Source organism: Symphalangus syndactylus, chromosome 12, assembly GCF_028878055.3.
Source record: "Symphalangus syndactylus isolate Jambi chromosome 12, NHGRI_mSymSyn1-v2.1_pri, whole genome shotgun sequence".
In the NCBI taxonomy this organism is placed as follows: Eukaryota; Metazoa; Chordata; class Mammalia; order Primates; family Hylobatidae; genus Symphalangus; species Symphalangus syndactylus.
Genome location: NC_072441.2, coordinates 83,391,610 through 83,409,250, shown reverse-complemented (window position 1 = coordinate 83,409,250; position 17,641 = coordinate 83,391,610). Strand labels below are relative to the sequence as shown.

General features: G+C 60.8%; 1 protein-coding gene across 6 annotated transcripts; it reads right to left on the bottom strand.

Annotated features, from left to right (window-relative positions):
• ZBTB7B (zinc finger and BTB domain containing 7B) lies at window positions 1–15,963 on the bottom strand. Of its 6 annotated transcripts, none has more exons than XM_063626654.1 (5): window positions 15,830–15,963; window positions 15,575–15,675; window positions 8,125–8,264; window positions 2,712–3,874; window positions 1–2,306 (listed from the first exon to the last, which is right to left on the bottom strand). In XM_063626654.1, exons 1-5 carry the CDS (start codon window positions 15,871–15,873, stop codon window positions 1,841–1,843), a joined length of 1,914 nt encoding a protein of 637 aa, XP_063482724.1. In that variant the 5' UTR covers window positions 15,874–15,963; the 3' UTR covers window positions 1–1,840. The 6 variants fall into 6 exon arrangements, with proteins under 6 accessions (XP_063482724.1, XP_063482728.1, XP_063482725.1 ...); XM_063626658.1 differs by having other exon boundaries at window positions 15,847–15,891; XM_063626655.1 differs by lacking the exon at window positions 15,830–15,963 and adding an exon at window positions 7,509–7,608 and having other exon boundaries at window positions 15,575–15,789.
• Window positions 15,964–17,641: the final 1,678 nt, after the last annotated feature.

Genomic DNA, 17,641 nt, shown 5'->3' with positions numbered 1-17,641 from the left:
TGAATCTTAAATTATTATTATTTCTTCCTGTCGCTTACACCCAAGGTGGGGGAGTTGGGATGGGGGGAACGGAATAGGAGGGGGGGAGTGCCTCTCCCCCTAAGGCACTGACTGGGAAAGCCGAAAGTAGGGAGAAGGGAGGCCACATTGTCCCCACTCTCTGGGGCTGGGCCCCAGGTCTCCCCAGCCCTGGGCTCCCCCCATCACCTGAAATGCTAAGATGAGGCCCAGGACAACCTGATCTCCCCGCCACCCCAATATATTACATCATCACTTTTTAAATAGATACAGGGACTGGTCCCGCTACCCCCTCCCTGTGACCCCTCCCCACTGTTAGGGGTACCTGGGCAGCTGTGCAAATGGGCATAGGGGTGCATGGAAGGGAGGAAGAGCACCGGGCCCCTGAACCTGCCCCTTTTAAGGAGGGGGAGGAGCCGTCAGGCCAGGAAGGGGAAATAGTGCAAGGCAGAGCCCAGGCTGCAAAAGGGGTCCAGCACCCAGCGAGGAAGGGGGGGTGTCCCCCACCCCCAGCAGAATTGGGTAATTAAAAATCTGAAACTAGATTTCAACAAGACCAACAGAAGAGGCTATGTACAGAATGGGGGTGGATTCAATCCTAAGAGAAGAGTGAGGGGATTATTCTCCCCTGCCTGACAGGAAGCCCGGCTGGCAAGGATCTGGGAAGGGGATCACTTTCCCACAGGTCCGCAGCCCCTTTTCCTGCGGCCAAGTGAGAAGTTCTGTGCCCACTGCCTTGGCAAGGGGGCGCCGCTCACCAGCTGGGGTGGATGAGGAGCGTGAAGACAGCTCGCTCCAGTGGCCGTGGGGGGCGCTCGCCCACTCAGAGCATGGCCGCCAGATGGCGCCGGCTCGCCCGCTCTCCACAAGGCTCTTCCAACCCCTTACCCTGTCCCACACCCTTCGCTGCGCCAGCCCGGGGGCGGCGTGAGTCAGGGGCGGCAGCGGTGGCGGCGGCTCCAGCTCGCACCTGGGCTGGGAGGAGATGGGGAGGAGGAGAAGAGGGTAGGACGCCGCCCGGCCCGCCCTGCCCTCTGGCCCCGGGGAGGGAGCGGCGGGAACAAGACATTCCCTGCCCAGGGCCGCGGGGAGGGAGGGACAGGGAGGGGAGTGGAACGGAGCGGCTCCCCTAGCTGGGCGGGGCAGCCTCCACTGCCCCCAGGGGCGGGCGAGCCAATCAGGCCACCCCGCCCCCTTCTCCACGACCCCATGACTCAGCGCCGGGAGCAGGGCGGAGGGGGACTGGGATGGCTCCTTCCTTACAGGCCCAGTCCCCCAGTCTTTCAAGCTTCCACCTGGCTTTCCCCCACCTACCCTTCCTTTGCCGGCCCCCTTTGCATAATTCACTGCCAGGAAAAAGGAACAGAAACCAGGAAGGAGGGGTCTCGGAAGGGAGGCGCAGTCCTTCACCCCCTTACACAGCCAAAACCCCCAAGGGGCATAGGGGCGGGGCAAGGCTTTGGTCCCAAGCCCCCACCCCCTAGAAACCCGCATAGCCGAAGTGGGACCCACAAATCAGAAATACATTATTGCTTCTACTCCCCAGGAGCAGCTGGGGACAGGGACCCCACTTTTACAATACAGCTGTAAATATATACACAATATATGTATCACTCCTTGGGGCATCACCCCAATTTGGGGAGTCTCTGCCCCAATACCTTCTTAGCTTGGAATTGGAATGAGGGCTCTGGGAGGAAGGGCTGATGCTGATGCCAGCAAGGCTCCGTGCCCTAGACCTCTGCTGTGTCTGTCCTGCATGCTCCCACTGCTTGGCATGGGTGTCCCCGGCCTTGTGCTGCTTCAGTCTGGCCCTCGTCCCTCTTTAAGAGGACTCCATGGCACCTTCAGCCTGGGGTGTGGTGGGTGCCCCTTCCTCCTCATCGTCATCAGGGGGCCCCGGGGTAGAGACTGGGGGCCCAGTGGGGGCTGACTGCTCCCAGAATCGAGCTAGGGAGAGGCGGAAGGTGTCCAGGTGGCCATTGGAGAGGTCGAGGCCAGCGGGGGATGCAGCAGCGGTAGAGGGTGGCGGGTAGTGGGGTGGTGCATCGTCCTTGCGGCGCCGTCGGGTGCGCACCTCCAGGCAGTTCTGGCCTTTGAGGTGGCGCTGTAGGTGGTCCTCCTTGGCGAAAGCCTTGTGGCACAGGTGGCACTCATAGGGCCGGTCCCCCGTGTGCAGGTGCATGTGGTTCTTGAGGTCGTAGCTGTGCAGGAAGCGGGCTGGGCAGTGCGGGCACGAGTAGGGGCGCTCTCCCGTGTGCTTCCGCATGTGGATCTTCAGCTTGTCGTTCCTGGCACAGGCAGGGGTGAGGGGCAGGGAGGTGTTCAGGATGGGATCCCTGGCTCCTCCTGGCCATACCACCCTGGCCTTGTCCCATCCTTGTCCCTCACCATTTGTTACCCCTCTATTGCCCCAGGAGATACCCTGCTGGCTCGCCTCTAGCTTAACTAGGCCTTGTCATTATCCACTCCTCTGCTTCCAGCACTGCCCTCCCGGGCACCGAATCTTTCATGCTCCAGACCCACCCCCTGCTGGCTTGTTTTCTTCTGCTTTCCTCACTCCAGTAACCCACCCATGCCCCAGTCCCTCCAGGACCACCTACCTCCACCTCGGGTCTCCTAACTTCTTCCCCATCTCCTCCCACCCTGTCCCCTACCCATGGCCCCTGCCAGGCCCTTCCCCACTTGCTGCTCACCGGGTGAATCGAACACCGCAGACCTCGCAGGCAAAGGGCTTCTCGCCTGTGTGGGTCCTCATGTGGCGAGGCAGTTTGCCTGCCCCATGGATGATCTTGTGGCAGACAGGGCACTCCTGAGGCATCTGAGAGCGGCGTTTGCGCACCAGCTTGTCTTGGCTGTCCAGGCCTGGTGCCAGGTTGTCCTGGTGCAGGGAGCTTAGGTAGGCCATCAGGTCAGGATCGATGGCATCCTCATCTGAGCCCAGCTCCTCTGGGGACAGCGGGGGCCCACCACCCTGTGCCAGCCCATAGGCTGGGGGATATACCAGCTCCTCTTCTTCTTCCTCACCCTCATAGGGTTCGTAGCTCTGGGGCCCCTCAGGAGGGGAGGCAGTTCCTGTGGGAGGGCTGTAGCTGTCCCCCAGCCCACTGCCCCCACTGCTGCCCACTCTGCCCGCCACCTCCTCCTCATCATAGGTCAAGGGATGGGTGGGCACTGTGGGCACCTCAGGGACTAGGTGGTTTGCTCTGGCCCCCTTGGTTTGCAGGAAAGCTTTCCGGGGCTTGCGGCTGCGGCGGGCAACAGGCCGAGGTGGCGGTGGCGGAGGTGGTGGGAGGGGCACCTGTGGAGGACTGTCTTCACCATTGGGAACTCCAGAGGCCGTGGCTGTGGCAAAGGCCTCCAGATACTGGCGGGCTCGCTCACAGTCATCCTCGTCGGGGCTGGGAGCTTCTAGCCCACTGCCCTGCAGAATCTCCATGCAAGCAGCGATGACACACGGGATCTCCAGCAGGCGGGCAGCCTGGAGCACAGCTGGCATGTTGGCGCTGCTGGTGGTCAGTGTGGCTGTATAGGCAAATTCAAGGAGGGCGCCTAGTGCCTCTGGCCCTACAAAGTCCAGCTCACACACGCCAGCCCCTGCTCCCCCAGCGGCCGTCCCGCTGCCCCCAGCCCCCCCCATGACAGCTCCACCACCGCCCTCAGTGAAAAGCTTCTTGAAGTAGTGGCTACAGGCAGCTAGCACAGCCCTGTGGGTGCGGTATTCAAGGCCCTGCGTCCGGATGGTGAGGTCACATAGGTGGCCCAGCTGGCGCTGCTCATTGAGGCAGCTCAGGAGCTCACTGCTGTGGTCCGGGAATGGAATCCCAATCAGGTCATCCTCAGGGCTCCCCATCTTCTCCTGCAGAGTCAAGCAGAGGGGAGATTAAGAGCGCTCAGCCCATAAGGGTCTGGGGAAAGAGGACCAACTTTGGCCAATACTTATTGAGGGATGACTGCATGCCAGTCACCCTTCTGAGTACTTTACACTCATTTCATCTTCAGAACGCTCTGAAGTATGATCATCATTTGTTTCACAGACAAGGAAACTGAGGTTCAGACAGGTGAAGTGATTTTCCAAGTTAAGTGCAGAACAGTGTTCAAACTCAGGCAGTGGGCCCGGTCCTTGTTCCTAACCACTATTCTATTCTACTCTGCCTCTGTGGCAGCAGGAGCCCTGCCTTTCTGGCCCTTTCATAGAGGTCCATCTATGTCACCTGCCCCATTCCCCATCTCTTTGGAAGGAGCAGTGGACTGGGAGATAGGTTGCCTGGGTCCTGGTTCAGGCTTCATAAAGAATTGGCCGAAGGACCGGGGGTGGTACTGGCAGCTGGCCTCAGTCATTTGAAAAGTGAGGTAACACTCTTTGTAATGGAACCTCCTCATAACCTGGGGAGAGGCCAATGAGAGAGTTCAGACTCACACTGGACCAAGATCTGCTGGAGGCCAGGCACAGACAGGTGCTTTAACTCAAGTTATCGCTCTCCAAAGCAGTTAGGACACTGTAAAACATATGCAAACAAGAGAAGGCAGCTTCCAAGCATCATCCTCTTCTTCCTCGTGCCCCTCCCCTGGCTACCAAAAGTTCATCTCCCCTTCTAGATCCCCCGCTTCTCCAGGCCAAACGGGAAACACAGCTCCCAGCATCCCTCCCCCCACATCCTCCCCTCCCCCATGGGGCCAAGGAGCAGCCACCCTTTGCTGGGGTGTCACTGGCTGGCGCGGGTGCTTCCTGCCCCGCACAGATAAGCATCGCCCCCGCCCCCTCCCCTACTGCCAGTGGGCCAAGTTCCAGTCCCACCCCCCACCTCCTCCTCAGCTACTGCCACCCCTCCCTCCCTATTCCAGGAGAGCCCTGTCTCCAGAGGGCCTTGGTCCTGCTCTCTATCCTTTACCCTCCAAGGCCCAGCCACAGGAGGTGGATGCAGAGCAGCCAGGAGGTGGGTGCAGAGCACCAAGGCTGGCAGAGGTGTGGGCAGGGGTTGGGGCCTGGAAGTGGGTGAGACCTGCTTTAAATCCTGGCTCTGCTACTGTCTTGCTGAATGACCTTGGGAAAGTCATTTCTCTCTGTGCTTCCATTTCCTCAGCTGTGCAAGGAGGGGGTGGAAGTAGTGGCCCCAATGGCTCAGCCCTTCAGCCCTGACATTTTGTGGGTCTGGAGCAACTGGAGACAGTGCTGGGGCCTGGAAAGAGCTGGGCTCTGGAGTCAGCCAGGCTTGAGTTTGAATCCTGTCTCTGCCACCAGTTAGCTCCATGACCTTAAACAAGTGACTTAATCTCTGAGTCGCCTTCCTCATCTGTAACATAGGATAATTCCACCTGACTCCTAGGGTTGTGATGAGGGTTAAATGAGACCAAATATGGCACAATGCCTGATATGCAGTGGGGATTCGATAAATGTTCTGGCCTTGGCCTAGCCTGGGGTCAGATTCCACTATACAGATGGCCTGTTAAGAAAACTACTTGGGGACAGGTCTGCCTTCCTCCCTCAAATCACCGTGAGGGAACCAGGCTACTACTAGCTACATGACTTTGGACAAGTCACTTCCTTTCCTGAGGAGGCCTGTTCCTCATATGTAATATTAAAGACTAGCCCAGATGATCCCTAGGGCAAGTCCCACTGACATTTTGTCAGTGTCCCCTCTGCCACTCCAGCAGTTGTTCAGACATGGCCATTGATGGGGAAAGGTGTTTTTTTTTTTTTGGGTGGGGGGTGAATGGGGGAGTCAAGCCACACATTTCCTCTTCAGGACACAAGAACTGCATTCTCTGTGTCTGCCTCCCTGCCTGCCCTCTTCATTGCAAGGCCAGGGCTCCTGCACAGAAACCTTGGGTGAGCAGCACCTGCATGCCCTTCTTTGCTTGTAAGCCACATCTAGGCACCCTTAGATAGCTCACCTGTTCCCACCTTAAGTCCGCAAACCACTTATCTCCCTAGGAAACAAGCCATCTGGGAGCTCTCCCTGCTCCCTTTAATCCTCCTGCTTGTACTTAACAAATGGTACAAGTGGCAAATGGCCCCCAGACTTGGGAACAAACAAAAACCAGGTGGGCAGCAGCAGCAGGAGGAGCAGCAGCAACAGTGGCTGCAGCCACTTAAGCAGCAGTAGGCACCCTCCTGGGCCCAAGTGGATCCTGTCCCTCCTAAGGGGGATGGGTGGGGCTGTCCTCGCTGTCCATTGGCTGGGAGCTGGGCACTAGCAGGCACGTGGCTCACCCCATCCCTCTCCCTCCTTCCCTGCCCACCCCACCCATTCCCGCTGTTAAGCCCGCCTCCTTTCTCCCACCCCAGGGCCAGTCTCCTTGGCAACTTGGTGTGGTGGGGGCGCTGATTGGCTGACCTCACTGTCAGGTCACAGGCTCAGGCTCGTTCACCACGCAACTCACACAGGGATTGGGCAAGGGTGGGTGTTTAACTCCTTAGGCCCAAATCCAATGCCCATGGCCAAGAGGTAGCAATGAAAGAGGGGGAGAGGCAGAGGACGTGTGTGGGAAGGAGAGGGTGTTCATAAGATTCTCTAGCTTCTGGGAAACTCCCTTAACCCTTACCCAGGGCTCTAGCACCCATGCCAATATAGATGCCACCTGGAGCTATGGTGGTGCCAACCAGGCCAAGGGGCCCTCCTAGACCCATCATCTGGGAGGGATGGGTGGGGCAAAGGCCTCCCCCTTCTTTCTGCCAGGGTAGGGCACTGGTGCCAGGGTGCCCACCCCACCTTGGGCACCTTTCCCACCTCTGCATCCCAGAGGGCCCAGTCCCCTGACGCCCCATGAAGGCGGCCCATCCCCACCCAGTCTGGCATGCCCCCTCTTGCTAAGACCTTGTGGGCATGGGCGTGTGTGGTGGTTGGGGGTGCAGCTGTGCCAGGGAACCGGGCAAGGTCTGTTTGGTCTGTTTGCCTGGTAGGGGGAAGAACTGGGGGCCCCACCCCATCACTCCCCTCTTTCCTGCCACCCCCCCAGGCTCCCCTCACTGTCAGGCCTGCTAGACCGGCCAAGCCGGTGGGCAGCTCTCTTGAAACTGGGCCCTGAGTCAAGCCTGCCCTATCTTTGGTTGGGGGAAGACTTCAGGGTGAGAAAGTTGGGAGGGGGTAAAGGTGGGAGTGCCTATCACCTACCCTTCAGTGCTCAAGGGCACCTGGCAGGGTATGTCCAGCACCAAGAAACCAAAAGGTGGAGGCCACTGGCCTGGTCTGGGAAAGAAAAGGGAGATGGGAACTCTTTCCAGGTTCTGACCTCAGGCAGGGTCCAGTGCAGGGCTGGGGGCCACTAGGGCCAACACTGCTGGCTTGAGCCAGCCGAAGGGCAGGGATAGCAGGCCCTGAACAGGGCAGCTGAGTAAAGCTGGCCCCCCTTTCCCCCACCCTGGGGATTAGGGGAGTGAGGCTTAGTGTGGGGGGCAGCAGGCAGAACCAGGATTAGCAGCGGAGAAAATAGATATGGGCCTGAGACACAGGCACACAGAGCCCCCCCTCCCCAGGTTCCAAGGCCCCTACCTCTAGGCTCTGCCAGGGAGCCTGAGAGGGGCCTGGCCAGGCTTCTCCAGGAGCAGCAGCTTGGGGTGAGGGAGGATGAGGACCAGGCTGTAACATCTTCCTGCCAGGGATGATGGAGAGACCTGAGGCTCTTCCCAACGCTCCTGGTGCCTTGGTTGGCCACCCCTCCCCCTTACTTCTGTCTCCTTTCTCCCTCCACCCCCCACCCCAACTCCAGCCTCAGGTTCTCTTCCTGTTTTTTGGAGCTAAGTTTGCACGAAGCCATGGCTTTGGCCTGCGTCTGGACCAGGGGGGTGGGGAAATTGGACAGCCAGTCCAAAGTCCTAAGGGACCCAGGAATCCTTGTTCCCCAGCTTCCCCCACCACTTCCCAGGGCCTCTGGGGCCCAGGAGCTGCAGCCATCTGGATTGCCCAGTTGGGGAGGGAAGGTAATGGGGCTGAGCCTCTTCTCACATGAGGACTAGAAGGGCTTCAAAGAAGAGGTTCTCTGCCCAGGGATGCTCTGACATTTATGGAGCCCTTCTCTCCCCACCCCAGCCCCTCCAAGCTTGTGCATGCCTTCCCCATCCCCCATATGACGCTTCCCCCTCCTAACCTCACCACCCCCAGCACTCACACTTCCTGGGGGCCGAGGCGGGGAAGAGAGACCGCAAGCCACGAAGGGGGAAGGAGGCGAGGGGAGTTGGCTGCTTCCCGGTGCTGTGGGGGTTAAGTCTCTGCCCAGCTCCAAATCCCCCAGTCCTGGTTCTGGGGCTCCTGAAATGAGCGAGACCTTAATGCTTCCCTACATTTTCTTTCCACGACACCAGCCCTTGCCCATAGCCCCTTAGTCCCCATCAAGGGAAATATGAGGGAGATAAAATATGGCGGAGGAAGGAATGGGGGCAACTCTCTCAGCCTTCGCGCTGCCACCTTTGGGTATTCCCTGCCGTCATCCAGCCCTCACTCTTGCCCCTCTCTTGGCCTCCTCGTTCTGTCCCCTCATTGCCTCCTCCGACCCTTGTCTTCCCTCCGTAAGTCCACCCTTTGCTTTCCTTCCTTCAGCCCTCCCGAACTCCGAACCCTCTCCACCACATCAGTGTCCCTAGGCCTCCTCCCAGGAACTGTCCCTGCCTCTCCTTTCTCTTCCCCTTGGTTCTCTCTTGCTCAAACTTCTCCACTTTCTTCATTGGCCCCCTACTCCAAGCATCCCTTCCCTTCTCCCCAGGCATGTGAGGGTGGAGAGCGGCAGAGGAATTAAATCAGGGACCAGGCCTGCCTTCTAATGCCTGGTCTTGCCAAAAGATGGTTGAGTTTAGGGCACCCACACCCCATTTTTGGATGAAGCAGGGGACCACAATTTGGGAGCCAGTTGGGGAGAATGAGTGGTGGAGGGGGGTTTGCATCGAGAGCGGATGTGGGGTGGGGGTGGGGGGACAACCGGTGCCTCTCCGCCCGTCAGAGTTTCCAGCCCTGGAGCTGCTGGACTTTCCCCGGAGGGTGCCCACCCTGGACCAGGCAATTGTCCACTTGGACAGACTCTGGCCATCAGGGTTCTCAGCAGGGTCTGCCTGGACAGTGCCAGCTCCCCTTAGGGCCTGAGGAGACTGCACAAGGTGCCAGGGTCTGCCCTGTGCCCACCCCCTCCCCCCCAGCCTAGTGTCTCCGGCTGGGTAACCGAGCTGGCTGGTAACCCCACACCCGCCAAGCCGCCGGCAGAAACCTGAGCCCCCCAGCCCCAGAGGACACCCCAGCCCGATCTCCGGAGCCCGGCTCTCTGCCAGCCTGTCCAGCTTCCTGGCCTGGCCCAGCAATCACTCAGTTCCTATAGGCCCCTCTTCTGCCTCTCCTGATCTGCTCGGGTCCCCTTAAACACTGAAGCCTCCCCACATTCCTGCTTCTCAAGCCCTCAGTTCCCTAAACTCTCTTGTGAAGTCTGGGCACCCTCTTCCTGGCCTGTTTTTCAGTCCTCTGACCCTTGGCTAATTCTAGGCCTCCAAGCCCCCCTGGGGCCTGATCTCCCAAGCCAGAGCAGGGCCTACTCACCTGAACGCTGAGGGGCCTGGCGGCAACTCCTCCTGGCCCCTGGGGGCAGCAGGTTGGGACAGGTGGGGGAGGGCCAGGCTTGGGGGGAGGTAGGGTGGCTGTTCCCCGCTCCAGCTCCCTCCTTCAAAGGGGCCGCCCACGACCTGGCCCAGCCCCTCCCCCCTACAGCCTTAACCCTCTGGGTGCTGTCCCCCCTCCCCCCAGCTTGGAGGGAGGGGTTACCAGAGGGCTGGCGGCGTGGGAGAGGGCCCAGAGTCTCTGCCTGTGGTGCCTGAAGCCCCAGCAGGACCCACCTACTCCTGTCCTTACTCAGTCCTAAAAGAGGAAAAAGGTGAGGGGTAGGAAAGGTAGGAGCTGGGACAGTCCAGGAGGACAGAGATGAGGAGGAGCAATGGGAGAGGCTACTGGAGGTGGGACCAGGAGAAGGAAGAAGGGAGGGGAGGGGACGGAGGTAGCAGTGGCCAGAAGAGGGAGGAGGGGAACCCTGGACAGTCAGTGCCAGGGGTGACAGGTGCCTGGGTCCTAGCCCCTCAGAGTATGTGGGATGGGGACCACAAGGAAGCCCTCCAGACCCCAGCAGGCTCCTCAGTCCCCCTGGGAGCTGGCCGAATTCTCCCTACCCTGTACTGGGCTGGGGCCCTCAGGGGCTGGGCAAGGCGGCACCCCGCCCTCCCCATAGCCTCACCCCAAACCCACTCACATACCACAGTTCCTTGCCCGGGTGCCAACCCCTGCCAACCAGGCCAGGGGGCAGCACTCATGCCAGCCCCCAATAGCCAGGGGGATCGGGGGAACAGAGCTGGCCTGAGGGGGATAGACAGATTGGGGGAGCTGTGGGCACCGAAAGAGGAAGGAGCTGGGAGGGGGCATCTGCTGGGAAGCGCCTAGCCCCACCCCTTGCGCAAGCTGCTGCCACCCTGGCCGGTTGGGTGGGACCCGCCTGGGCCTGAGGGGCAACTCAGGAGAGCTCTGAGCCCAGACATGGATGGGCCACCAAGTTTCACTTAAACAACTCCTGGGGTCCCTTATTCCTGGAATGAGGGGTCCCCTAGTGTCCCCCAGACACTAGGCCATCCCAAGTCCTGCTAGGCTTGGGGGTGCCATAGAAATGCCCCCTAAAGTATCCCCTCCCCTTTCCCCCAACAGCTGCTGGCTCAATGCCGCTGGCCTGCTGCCCCTCACCAGCTCCCGGCCCGGTTGGCACCTACCCACCAGGATGCTGGCAGTCCTGCCCTCCTCTCCCTCCTACCCCCCTGCTCCCAGCGCCCCATGCCAACTGTGGGCCTGAGGTGGGGGAGGGTCACCCTGTGCCTTGGTGCCAGCCAGACGGGCCCAGGCCCCTAGGCCCTACAGATAAGGCCTAAGACCCTGTTCTCAAGCCACCTCCTCAAGAGGTAGCACACTGGTCAGGGCCTACACAGAGAGAGCCTAGGAGGCAATGGGCAGCCCTGTGAGCAGTTAATGAAGGCTCCACACCCCAGGGTGGGGGCCAGTGTCTCTCCCTACCACCAGGTGCCAACCTCCCGGCATTCCCCCTGCCCAAGCATTTGCTTGGGCACCAAAGTCCCTGCAATTCCTGAGAGCCCTAGTGCCTGCAGCCTGCGAGGGAGTGGGGTGGGGCTGCTCTCTGCCCTTTGATCCCCATAAAGGGAGGGAACCAGCCTAGAGGGCAGGGGGCAGGGAGGGAGTTCATGGGGCCCCTCTGTTTCACCCCTGCCAGGGGCAGCAGGGCAGGGTGTGGGCATCTTTTGGGTGGGCCCCTAAGGTGAGGACGGGTAGCATGTCTCAGCAAGGCAGATGGATGTCAATCACAGGTACACAGCATCCCATGGCAATGCGATAGCAAGAATAAAAGTGGGGGGATACAGAGGGTACCCACATTCCAACCCATCCCAGTTCTGGCTTTCACCCTCATCCAGAAACACTTCCAGACTCAGCCGAATTGAGAGCTCAAGGACTACAACTCCCAGTGTGCACCACAATTGCTTTGTATGTACCTTGGGAGTTGTAGTCCCCCTTGAGAAGCTCTGGGTTCTCCTCTTCCCCAGAGCCTTGCTGATGGGTGGGAATGGCAGATGACTTGGTCATGAATCTCCAAGGGGGCTAGGTTTAACAAGAGGTAAAAGGCTAGGATGTCGGTGGTGGAGGAAAGAGGACCCCTGCTCCCAGGCAAAGGGGGAGGAAAGGAGGAAGGAAGGAGGAGAGGATGTCTGTTGAAAGGGGCATATGGGTGGGGAGGAGTTGGGGGGACGGTGGAAACAGGAAGGAAACTGAAGCCAGAGACATGAGGTCGAAAGTAAGGGCCTGGGGGAGCCCCACTCTGAGGCCTGTCAGGGACTGGGATGGCATTTCCCCATGTCATTCTGTTGGCCTGGGAGGAAGAAGAGGAATCAGTGATGTCAAAAGATAGCAAATTGATATATTTATGGGGGATCACTGTTTCATTTGCCTGCCATCAGCCCTCTTTTGCCTGGGGCACCTTCGACCCCTGAATCTGGCACAGGTATTTGCTGACTGGGAAGCTCTGAAGGCTGACCTGGTTCTGGGGAGGATAGCAGGCAAAGGAAGGGGTTTGGGGAGATCAGGGCTAGGCCTGATGGTGAATATGGTAGAGGTATATGTGGGGTTAGGCCCAGGTGTGGTCAGGGGAAGTGCTGGCAAATGAGAATACTATCCTCCAGAGCAGAACCATGGCATCTGGAGGCCTCAGGGAAGAGGGGGCTAAGATGTCCATCCCAAACTGTGGGGCAGGATGAAGAGGGCAGCCCTCTCTGGTCTCCCTGGGGAATTTGTTAAAGGTAGCTTTGTCCCTGTGCCAGTGAATATTAAAGATGGCAACTCAGGGGGCCAGGTGGTAGCTGGGTGCCTTTCCCTAGTAGAGGTAGAGGTCAGACGTGGGCAGAGGACCTGCTTTGAAGCCACTTTTCCTGGGCTCCCCAAGGCTCTGGGACAGATGCTGGCAGGCCCCAGCCAAGACTCTTGCCAAGACCTAGGCCTGGCTGGGTGTGGGGGTCTTTCTTGTCCCCACCCCACCAAACACTTGATGGTGGATGACAGCAGCTCTATCCCCTTCCTCCCAGTCCCCCGGGCCTGCCTTGGCGCCTGGCCGCTTCTGTGTTGGCAAGAGTGGGGGGGAGGGGGCAGCGAGGCAACTTCAAACTGTCCGGGCAAAACGTCAAGTTTACTCACGAGTTTACTCAGCACAAGGAGGGGGAAGAGGCCAGGGCAGGCACACCCCATGCCAGGGTCCTATCCATCTGCCTGTCCCCACCTTCCTCCCCCACTGTTCTCTCCCGCCCTAGGCCAAAACAGGCATAGGCCCTAAGGCCTGGTGTCAGGGCAGTCTTAACTCTCAGGAAGGTCAGGGAGCCAAGCGGGGCAGAGGCAGGAAGCCCCGCAGCAGGCCCAGAGGCTTCTGTCAGAGGGCAGTGACCTGCCTGGAGCCCATTCTCTACTCATCTTGGGGCCTTGGTCTTGGGCCAGAAGAATTGGGTCTCTCAGCCATTAAGAAGGGAGCAGTACCAGGCCAAACCTCCTCCATCTGAGCAGTCCCCTGGGCAGTGACTTCTGACCCCAAATGCCCAGTCCTAGGCTGTCCCTCAGTCTGATGCCATCCAGGCAGCCATAGGATGAGGGGCTGGTTCTCTCAGTCTTGGCTTGGAATGGGGGGCTGGTACCCTATCTGACCTACTTCCCTTTCCTCCCCACCTGCTTTCATTTGCTTCTCTCCCCCAGCCTTCACTGTCCCCACCCCAGAGCGCTCCGCCCCCCATGCCTGCTGGGCCCCCTCCCCCACCCTTCCCCAGGGTGCCAAGTGCAGGCACACAAAGGGCCTGATGGTGCATTGTTAGCCCAGCCCCCGCTGCCCGCCGCACCCTCCCTGGGCAGGCACTAGGCCAAGGAGGAGCTGGGGGCCCTGGGTGCCAGGGGGCACCATGGGGAAGAGGAAGAGGACAGCACCTGTCTTCCAGACACTGGGGTCTACATCAGCCAGAGCTGAGTAGTGATGAGAGTCCCATTAGAGCAAGCCTGTCTCCTTGACACCTGAGCCTAGTGGGCACCGCCTTCTTTCTTCCCCAGAGCCCCATTCTGGTGGTATTAACCCCTTTTTGACCCCGTGCCAAGGCTGGGGGTGTGTGGTACCCAAGGGAGGGGACAGTGTCTGGGGGTGCCAGCAGGTTGTGTTGTGCCCACAGCAACCATGTAACAGAGGCACGCTGGGGGAGCTGGGGTCCCGGGGGCCAGGGACAGAGGCACTGACAGAGATTTCTCCTTGTTTCATCAGCTGCTCCAGGGGGAGACCCCTGCCCTTCTCCCCAGTTACCACTAAGGAGGAACACTAACCATCACCCAGACATAGTCACAAATATGTCCCTCTTTAGCGCAGCACAACACTCCTTATGTCCACTCTCTCCTCCCCAACCTGATGTCTACTCCATGCCAGCTCTCCCAGCAGTGCCAGGCGGGTACAGGGGTGACCAAACCAGTTGGTGTGTGTAGGGCAGCAGGAGGCAACCCCATAATCCTCCAGGCCTCATCCCCACACTCACACATACTCCCTTAGGGAACAGACAGTTCCCATCCTGGTTTAACCCCTCACAGCCCAATCTGGTTCCCCCGCCCCTGATAAGCGGTCTCCCTCCTCCAGGAATAAGTTGGGGGAAGGGGGAATAGCTGCGCTGACTCATACCCATTCTCGACTGCAGCTAGGGGTCTCCAAGGCATTCGGGCGGGGGTCAATTCAAGAACACCCTCCACCTGGCCCGGAAGCCAGGACAGCCTGCCGGTCTCCCCCTCTCCCCAGCACCCACTTCCGGTGTCCCAAACTAGGTCAGCAGCGCTCGTTTCCTGTGGGTCAGCTAGCACCGGCGCCTCTGCCCCTCCCCTGCTCCGGACCCAGGCTCCCCGCCCCCCTGCCCCCCAGGGCGCCCCGAGGTCTCACCACGTCTCAGCCGCCCTTTGATACGTGGGGGTTGTGCGGGGCGGGGGGCAGGGGACCCGCCCTCTCTCTAAACACCAGCAAGGCCGGGGCGCTTGGGCAGGCACGTGTCCGGGCACAACCCGCTGCCCACGCCGCCCCCCCACTCCCGCCCCCACCTCGCTCTGGCCGGGACACGTCGCTCTCTTACTTGGGATGGGGTGGGAGGAGGGAGAGAAAGCTGGAAATTGAAAGCAGCGACCCCCACCCCTTTGAATGGCAGCCTTCTGCCAGGCTCACTCTGTAGGTTCTACAACAACACAGTAGCGACCCCCACTCTGGGCTGGGGCAGGTGCGCCAGCGCCGGTGGGGGGACGGGTAGTAGGTAGGAGAATTCTTCCTAGTCACCCGCCCTCGCTCTCGGGTTTTGGGGGCATGAGCTGGCGTGGAAAAGGTAGCGGCGGGACTGGAGCCTGAAGGAAGGGAGTGGGATTGAGGGGCAGGGAAGAGAGCGGTCGTTCTATGTCGGTTCAGAGGTTGTTGCTGAGCCCCACTACCGCTGGAGAGAGCGCGGCTCTGGAAGCGCAAGAAACCGAATAGTCCAGCCGGTAACTTTCCCCCAAGCCGCGGCTCCTCCTGCGCCCCCCCAACCCCCATGCAACTGGCCTGGGGCCAACCCACCGCGCCAGGGGGCGCGGGGTGGGGGGGGTGTGCGTTGTCCTAGTTAGAGTCCGTCAGCGTTTCCATTCCCTCAACTCGGTCCGGTCTGGGGTCTCCCCCTAAAGTCACGAAGGAGACTGGGGGAACGCTCAGCGTCGCCTCACCCCCTCTCCATCCCGAAGCCGCCTGTCTGTCTGATCCCAGGAGAAGTGCAGAGAAACTTTCTGGGGACCCTCCGCCTAGGGTTGGGGGGCATCCGCAGTTCCTTCTCTGTCTTTCCTCCCAGTTAAAACCAATTCCAGAGACCGGGGGTTTTGGGAAAGCACAGGGAAGGGGAGTGGTGGGAATGTGATCTGCATGCGTGTGTATGTGGGGGTCCCACTTACGGGACGGACGAAGGACACTGCAGTAGTCTCGAGCCTAGTGAACCCCGAGCCAGGAGACAAAAGTGGGGTACACTCACCTCTCAGCCGTCGGGTCCGCTGGCTGGAGCTGCTGAGGCTCAGGGTGTGGGAAGAAGCGCGTCCCCCACCAGGCCCGGGGGCTTGGGGCCCTGCTGCGGTCCTGGTCAGAAGGCCGCGGTCAGTTGTTCGCCGCTCGCTGCTGGGGGGCTCCTCCTCCGCCGCCCTCGGCCTCCTCCTGCCGCCCGCCCCCCCTCGGCCGCCAAGAGCCGTACATTCACCTGGCTCCCACCCGCCCCCCCCAGGGCCCGCCTCACCTGTCCTGCTGTCTCACCTGTCCTCCAGCTTGCTTTCCCCCCATCCCTCCCCTCCCTCCCCCCGCCCCTACCACCCCCCAAACTCCCCCCCCAACACTTAGCAACACCCTCTGTCACTTCCTGGTTTTTCACCCGCCCCCCCAGGCCCCCTCCCTCCGCCCAATAAGGACATAAACTTCAACCCCTTCGTCCAGCCAGTGCCTGCGGAACGCAGATGGGTCCCTCCCTCCTTTCTTGCCCCCTTCTCCAAACTCTTACTTAGCTCTCCTAGCCTTTCCCACCCTCCTCCTTTCTCTCCTTCTTTCCTTCTCTCTGTCTCCCTTCACCTGCCGCGGTCCCTCTCTCCCCCCCCTTCTCCTGCCCCTATCTCTCCCAGTCCACCTTAACTCAAACTCCGCCCCCGGCCCCCATCCAGCCCTTTGCTGCTGCTCTGCCCGCCCCCTGCACGCCACCGCCCTGTCCGCTCATTGGCCTGAATACCCGCTCATCTCCAATAGGTCTCGCCTTGCGTTCGTCCAGGGAGGGGGCGGAGCCGAGGGGCTGGCCTGGAACCTGGAGAGGAGGGGGGAGGGGGCAGTGTCCGCAGCAGCCAGGGAACCGAGCACCCCCTACAGGGGCTCCCTCTTCTTCAAGAGGGGCTTCTGTAGGGTCAGGACGTCAGGAGGGAAGGGTATGAGAGGTTAGGGATAGGCTGGGTGGGGGCGAATTGGGGACTTAGGGTCTTGAGGGAGGGGGTCCCGTGAGGGTCTATAATCAGGTCAGGGACCTAGAAGGGAGCGGGAGGGGGAGCCACCAGGCCTTCAGCTCCGGCCCCTACGCCCCACCCCCTCTCGGAGAGAGCCGAGGAGTTGAGCCTGCGGGCGCCCTGCGTCCCTCCCCACGCGTGACGGTGCCCCGCGGGGAGGGAAGGGCGCCCCAGGCAAGCAGCCTCTGTGCTGTCGCCAGTGCCCGCTGCGGCCTTGGCATTGTCGGAGGGGAGGGGCCCAGTCTGCGAAGGGGGAGGGGGCGCGCTGACGCTTTTGCTCCCCACCTCCATCCCGCGGGTTCCCCAAGTGGAGAAACTGAGTCTCCACCGAGGAGGGATATCTTGACATGGATTCGCTGAGAGATCCAGGTGGCGAGGGGTGCCTGGATGTTTTGGGATGTGTGGTATGTGTAGGTTATGGGGAGGACCGGGATAAATACTTAGGAACCCCCCAACTGAGAAGGGTAGCGGGTGAAGGATGTTTCCGACTGAGCCTGCGGAGCTGCGTACCCCAAATGGCCCCTCCCACTAGTGTCAAATGGAATCAAATCCGGCTACCTAGGGCCAGGTTTGGCTCCCCTGCGACAAGCCAGGCCGAACCGGGTCGGACTCGCTTTCCTCTCCCAACCCCCCTCCGCAGGGGGCCTCCCTCCCTTTCCAGCAGGTGGCTTCTCGGGACACCAGCTCAACCTGTTGGACCACAATGGGCGGCGCCAGGGGGGCCCTGGCCCTCACCCGGGCTGACCCGGGATCCCCGCGCACGAGGGGCGGAGTCCAGGTCCCTCCCTCCCTCTTTCTCCCTCTCTCCCTCTCCGCGCCGGGCCGTGACTCAGCCTCGGGGCCGCTGCCCTGCGCCCCAGCCAGGGGCGGAAAGTGTGAGGCGCCCCTGAGGGCTCAGGCCAAACCAAACAGCCCCCCACCCCAGACATTATCTCACTGGAGAATTAGGGGGGCTACAGGAAGGAGGAGGTAGCGGCAGGCATGGGGCGCTCTGGCTCGAGTAATCCGCTCCGGGTTTTCCCATCGTCCCTGACCCCCTTGGGTCCCGAGGCTGATCACTGCTCCGG

What these genes read in the sequence shown, in the direction of transcription:
- ZBTB7B (XM_063626654.1), bottom strand. Translation starts at nt 15,873, where the DNA reads ATGGGGGGAAAGCAAGCTGGAGGACAGGTGAGACAGCAGGACAG. An exon ending in CAGGTGAGACAGCAGGACAG is followed by an intron (nt 15,676 to 15,829) that starts GTGAGGCGGGCC and finishes CCTTCTGACCAG; the next exon opens with GACCGCAGCAGGGCCCCAAG. An exon ending in TGCGGTGTTCGATTCACCCG is followed by an intron (nt 2,307 to 2,711) that starts GTGAGCAGCAAG and finishes TGCCTGTGCCAG; the next exon opens with GAACGACAAGCTGAAGATCC.